The sequence below is a fragment of the Danio aesculapii genome, chromosome 16 (genome assembly GCF_903798145.1).
Source record: "Danio aesculapii chromosome 16, fDanAes4.1, whole genome shotgun sequence".
Lineage (NCBI taxonomy): Eukaryota > Metazoa > Chordata > Actinopteri > Cypriniformes > Danionidae > Danio > Danio aesculapii.
Window position 1 is genome coordinate 53,541,863 of NC_079450.1, and position 7,277 is coordinate 53,549,139.

Genomic DNA, 7,277 nt, shown 5'->3' on the forward strand with positions numbered 1-7,277 from the left:
CATATTAAATTGATCAAAAGAGAGTGCAAAAACAATTGTAATGTTATGAAAGATTTATTTGTTTATTTATTTATTGACTGATTGATTGATTATTATTTATTTAGAAATTAATAACTTCAGCAAAATCATTAAATTGATCAAAAGAGAGTCCAAAGACAATTATAAAGTTACGGAAGATTTATTTATTTATTTGTTTATTGATTGATTTATTTATTTATTTATTTATTTTTATTTATTTATGTATTTAGAAATTAATAAGTTTATTCAGCAAAATCATATTAAATTGATCAAAAGTAGTGTAAAAACAATTGTAATGTTATAAAAAGATTTATTGATTTGATTGATTGATTGATTGATTGGTTGAAAGATTGATTTTTTTATTTATTTAGAAATTAATAACTTAAGCAAAATCATATTAAATTGATCAAAAGGAGTGTAAAAACAATTGTAATGTTATAAAAAGATTTATTTATTGATTGATTGAATGATTGATTTTTTTTTATTTATTTAGAAATTATTAACTTTATTCAGCAAAATCACATTAAATTGATCAAAAGATAGTATCAAAAATTGTAATGTTATGAAAGATTTATTTATTTGTTTGTTTGTTTATTTGTTATTGTTTGGTCTGCTAAGAGGTAAGTCTGTTTGATTGTATGAAGTCTGTATTTGGTCTGTATAAGAGATAATTAATCATTAATGGCTGTGATGCAGTTAAATAATGATTTAGTAAATAAATTTCATTTGTGTTATGTTACGCAATATAGAACAATATCTGACACTTTTACTCTGAAACATGCAGCTAATATATTAATTAGCCAACCAAAGGTCAAATTAAGTGATATGATATGGCGAATATTAGCCAGAAATATTATATATATATATATATATATATATATATATATATATATATATATATATATAGCACAAATACTGTCAACATTTTCAATAAACACTTGCCAATAATAAATATGAATAATGTACAATAATACCAATAAATATTCTAATTAGCATATTATGATTACTGGAGGATCTTGTGACTGAAGTGTTTAAATAATTAAATAATTAACAACACAGTAATTTTTAATTGTAATAATGTTTCAAAATATTACAGTTTTTAATGCTAAATAGCATCCCTAATGAAAATAAATAAATAAATTCAGACCCCAGAATATTAATCTGTAGTGTCAAAGCTCATCACAAATAAAATAAATAAATAAATGTTTGATTTTTCTTTTGTTTTCCTGCCGTAGTTCCACTTCCAGGACGTGAAGTTCATGCAGCATCAGGCGAGGACTGTGACGGTCCATAATGACGGACAGGTGCCGTGCCAGTTTGAGTTCATTCAGAAGCTGGACGAGCCTGCGTACTGCAAGCCCTGGTTAACAGCACACCCAGCTAAAGGCTTTCTGGCCCAGGGTGAGAAAACAACCAGCTCTCTGTTTAAAACACTCACCAACTACTGTATTTGATGAAATATTGTCAGTTGTTTCTTTTGACTGTGTGTGCTAAGTAGGTTTTACACAACTAGTTTCAACATCGTCTTTTTTTTTCTCTTCATCTGGCAATAGTCTCAGCCACTCAGAACATACTTGATAAATGATTTGTCTTGTATAGTTTTATCAAGCAGGATTTTTCTTGCAAAGTATAAATCCATCCTCAAGTGGAACACTCCACTTTTTGTGGGGGAAATAGGCTCATTTTAGAGCTCCCCCTGGATTTAGGCATTTGAGTTTTAAATTTTTTAATCCATTTAGTCGATTTTCGGAATTGAAGTTAGCACTTTTAGCTTAGCTTAGCATAGATAATTTAATCTGATTAGGCCATTAACATCTTACTCAAAAATATGTTTGTTATTTTTTGTTAAACGTTTAAGATTTTTTTTTGTTTGTTTCAACATAAAATGTTCATTTCGCTTCATCCTTAGTTAGCGTAGCTCATGTGATAATGGTCTTTACGCAAAACAAAAATGTATATTTAATAACTTAAGACTTAGCGTTTATATACACTGTAAAAATGTGGGGTTCCACATTTTGTGGGGTTCTAATGGGGGGGGGGCTCAGTTTAGAGCTTCCCCTAGAGCTATACATTTAAGTTTTACACTTTTGAAACTATTCAGTTGATCTCTGGGTCTGGAGTTAGCAGTTATAGCTTAGCTTAGCATAGATCATTGAATGGGATTAGACCATTAGCATCTCACTCTAAAAAATCCTTTTTTTTGTTAAAGGTTTAAATTTTTTTTTAGTTTCAGCCCGAAATATTCATTTCGCTGCATCCGTAGTTAGCATAGCTGATGTGATGATGGTCTTTATTTTACTTAATATATTTAATACCTTAGATCAGTGTTTCTCAACCATGTTCCTGGAGGACCACCAACACTGCATGTTTTGGATGCCTGTCACACCCATTACAGGTCTTTCGGTCTTTGCTAATGAGCTGATGATCTGAATCCAGCGTGTTTGGTTAAGGAGACCTGGAAAATGTGCAGAGCTGGTGGTCCTCCAGGAACGTGGTTGAGAAACACTGCCTTAGTGTCTGTAACACTGCCTTATATACGCTGTAAAATATAAATGCAGGGTTCCACACAATTCGTTCATGTTGTTCCAACACAAATTAAGTTAACTTAATTGTGTTTGCGAATTTAAGAGGATTGAACATAAAACAATTAAGTTGTCCTACAAAAAACTCAAGAGTTGTATTGATTCAGCTCATTTTAATGAAGTAGTTTGAGAAACCAGCATAAATCATTTTTTTTGATTGACTGCGACACTGATGATTTCAAGTGCTTCTTTTATTCTCACTCATAAGTCGATTTGGAGAATCGTCTGCTAAATAACTAAATGTAAATGTAGGTGCCAGTGTGGACATCGACCTGGAGGTGTTTGTGAACCGTCACACAGCCCCAGAGCTGAACGCAGGCCTGCAGCAGCTGGAGGACATCCTGGTCCTGCATCTGGAGCGCGGTAAAGATTACTTCATCTCCATCACCGGCTCCTACCTGCCCAGTTGCTTCGGCTCATCCCTCAGTGCTCTGTGTCTGCTGAGAGAGCCCATCCAGGACATGCCTCTGGAGAGCATCCGAAAGCTGGTGAGATCCTGCCTTTACCAACCGAGGGGGATTTTGGCAAAACTATATAGGTTTCTGACATTAAACGACTTCAACTGCTTTAACCACAGTCTAAGTTTTGTTCTGGTTTGGATTAAAAACATCTTCATCCATCAGCCAATACAGGACTATATACAGTGGGGGAAATAAGTATTGAACACGTCACCAATTTTCTCAAAGTGAAGTTTAATATCTTAAACTAATTTCGAGAGGAGTACGTGCTCATGATTAACCCAGCTGGCTTATATTAGCTAATCACAACCCTCCAATCAAAGCATCATAAGTTCCTATATATAAATCCTCTTTTCTCTTTGCAACTATCTTCGTCTTGAAGAAACCCCCCGCCTTCCCCTTCTTCCACCTTTATCCAGTATAGGTGGCCCAGCAGGGATTCCATCGGCTCTAGCTCCTTGCCATAGCATCCGGCATTTCGGGGTGGAGCCGGCACGCGTCCACAGGGGTTTTCCTGGGATCCCCCGGTTTTTCCTCAAAGCCAAATAGGCTCTCAAGTCTGTTCTACTAGACATCTCGCTCTAAGGGAGTTCATCTTGGCCTTAGCTGCGGGGGAGCCTTGAGATCGCCCTGAGCTCAATCTCCCCTCGCCCCGCAAAGGGAGGGAGCCCTGGACTCGAGGATCCCTTGAGGTCAGGGCTCTCTCTCCCGGGACAGCATGCCAAACAAGCTTCGTAAGTCATGAGCTAAGTGTGAACTCTTGAAAAAACATACTTTTAAAGGTGCTGTTGACTTGAAATTTTCCCCGGATGTTGGTATTAAGCAAATAAATCCATATATGCAAAGAAAACAAAACTAATTAGTTTATAAATGAAGTTCATTCTATCAACGTCAAAAAAAGAATGTTTGTTGTTAACTATTCCTACAAACCTGTCTCTAATGATTGTCATCTCCTGAATGTTGGACTGACCAGTAGCTTGTGATGTGGAGGATCCTTTTCTACTGTTGCCCTAAAAAACCTCAATAAAATAGTCATAAAAAACATGTAGAAAAACTAAACTTACAAATACTGTAGGAACGGTTTAACAGAAAATTTGAACAGTTTTAAAACCTTGACTTTTTAAAACCTCGGTAAACCTTAAAACCAGTTATCATCTCATACCTAGTTCAGTCCTTATTTCCTTCACTGTATGTTCAGTATTTAAATGTTCCATAATCTTGTTCATTGGGATTGATTAACCAGCCCTGCACTTTCTGTTTGTCGTATCAGAGTGTGAAGTCAAATAGTCCAGTGATTGACTCGACCGATAAACCTCAAGAAATCCCCAAGGAAATCTGGATGATGGTGGACCATCTCTTCCGTTATGCAAAAAAACAGGTCAGGATTGTCTGCGTCTTTTACTTGCGTGTTTTAAGCTTGCTCCTCAACTATTTAAACAACTCTTTTGTGTATTGCTGAAAGCCGTTTGTCTTCTTCCTTGTGCTGGACTCATTGTGCTCACTCCATAGTAACACCAGCACTAAAGCAGGAATCTGCTGAGGAAATTTACTACTGCTTGCCTTGAACAATAACCTGGAAAAAAAGCTTCCCCGAAATCATTCTTCCCTCGACTATATGATTCTAAATGTGATTCGCTGAGCCAATTGTTAATGAAACTTTTAAAATACACTGTCTGGAGTTGATCCAGGTAGTTTAAAATAGCTTTTCGTGTTTTGTATTGCAGGAAGACCTCTTTCAGCAGCCCGGCCTGCGCAGCGAGTTTGAGGAGATTCGGGATTGTTTGGACACGGGCTGCTTAGATACTCTCCGTATCCTTCCACTCACTATTATTATACATATATGTAGTGTAATGATATTAAATAACATTTTCCTTCATTTCTGGAGGATGGCTGAAATGAAAACGCTTTCAGTGCAAAAATAGATCAGCAGAAACTAATGAAAAAAATAAACATTTTGGTAAAATATTTCAACAAATTTTCTTTCCATGCTATTGTAAAACATTTATATATATATATATATATATATATATATATATATATATATATATATATATATATATATATATATATATATATATATATATATAAAACAGTATATATAATACAATAATACACACATATATATTTGTATATATATATATATATATATATATATATATATATATATACATATATACATATACATATACACATATATATATATATATATATATATATATATATATATATATATATATATATATATATATATACATATATACATATACATATATATATATATATATATATATATATATATACATATACATATACATATATATATATATATACATATACATATATATATATATATATACATATACATATATATATATATGTGTGTGTGTCTGTGTATATATGTATGTATGTATGTATATATATATATATAAATATATATATATATATATACATACATACATACATACATACATACATACATACATACATACATACATATATATATATATATATATATATATATATATATATATATATATATATATATATATATATATATATATTAACTTATAGAAGTGATTTTTGCATAATAGGTCCCCTTTAAATACATTGACTAGCATGAACTAATGAAACATTATTGTATAGTGTGACCCATAGGTTGCAGGAATAAGGAGTCTCTGTGTGGATGTGTGTGTCTGTAGTGTAGTTGACTGTTGAGTGCCCTTGACCTGAAGCACAATTAGCTGGCAGTAATCACTCAGTGGCTGAAGCTCTGCTGCTGTTCCTTGATGCTCTTCCTGAACCAGTGATTCCCTTCTCCTTCTACCAGCAGTGCTTGGATTGCTGCTCCGATAGCATCCATTGTCGACAGGTTTGTGCATGATTTATATATTTATTTGAGCAATATCGCACAAGTAGCAATGCAATATGGCTGTATATCGACACTGGTGGGAGGCGTGCGTTGGCTCAAGGCCACAGGCAGAGTGACTTAGTCTCCCACCAGTGATGATATACAGCCATATCGCACTGCTACGAGTGTGATATTACATTTATACAACAGTTCAACAGCATAATCGTGTATATAAAAAATCAAACCTTTTGTACGAGGAACTATTTTCTTCTGCCATTCCTTCACATCTGCAGCTGACGTCAGAACCGCAGAAATCGTTGATACTTAACTTCTACTTCACTTTAGAGCTAGTGTTTGAAAGATTATCTAGCGTAATGTCTAAAGTGATGAAAAACTGGTGATTTTGCTCACATTTTAAGATTTTAAGGCTGAACAGCATTAAATGCCATCAGTCTACAGAGATTTTACAGTATTTCTTTGTTGCAATCGAGATTTCACAATAATTAACCCTGAAAAAACTAAAGCAAAGCAAACACTAGCAGATTACTATGGTATAAATACAGCATTACAAAATACAGAAGAGAGAGATCGATTTAAAAAGTCACTTACCTGTTTTATAATGATTTGATCAGCTGTAGTTTTAAATTCACGCTAGGTTTTTCTTCCCTAAGGACTTATTATGCGGCCTCTGTCGCCATCTTGTGGCTGTCAACCGTCAATTTTTTTTGCTCTGCTCAGTACGACAGGCTAATGGCTGCCGACGCCCTGAATCCCCAAAATTATAAATATTTTAAATAGACACTATCCTTATAAATAAACCACATAGTTGCACTCTAAACAACTACATTCTTGCAACAAGTACATTATGTTGTCAACAGCTGCAATATTTGTCAAACTGTAGTGAGTTTATTGATTCTCTGTCAGTCTATATGGGCAGAGTAATACAGAAGAGGCTGTACTGTAAAGTTAAATAAACACAACGTTTATTTAGTAAGCACACTTTATTTCGTTAATTCACTCCTCTCCACACACACAAGACCTCTTCAATTAACATTCTCCTGAAAACCCCGCCCCCGCGCGCTCTCCTCATTTGTAACCCGGATAACCTCCTTTCAGGTAAACAAAGTAGAGAGAGAGAATAACATGTTAACAGTACGAGTCCTGTTATTGCAGAATATCGCACGGCTATCAGCCAATAAGATTCAAGAACCAGACAGAACTGTTGTATACTCTTGTTTGTAATATTATTTATACATTTTAAGAAATTGCTTCCTCTTGGAGTTTTTATCTCGCGCTCTTTAATTAATTATGTGTTTGGTTTATATGGTATTTATGTATGTGAAATGCACTGCGATAACATACAATATATTA

General features: G+C 33.9%; 1 protein-coding gene across 1 annotated transcript in view; it reads left to right on the plus strand.

The window, feature by feature from the left end:
* inpp5b (inositol polyphosphate-5-phosphatase B) overlaps window positions 1-7,277 on the plus strand; it is a 49,834-nt gene that overhangs the window by 39,153 nt on the left and 3,404 nt on the right. The window contains exons 17-21 of the mRNA XM_056475143.1: window positions 1,254-1,419; window positions 2,853-3,088; window positions 4,329-4,436; window positions 4,783-4,867; window positions 5,800-5,927. Coding sequence (XP_056331118.1) covers window positions 1,254-1,419; window positions 2,853-3,088; window positions 4,329-4,436; window positions 4,783-4,867; window positions 5,800-5,927 — 723 coding nt within the window. The remainder of the gene's footprint in view (window positions 1-1,253; window positions 1,420-2,852; window positions 3,089-4,328; window positions 4,437-4,782; window positions 4,868-5,799; window positions 5,928-7,277) is intronic.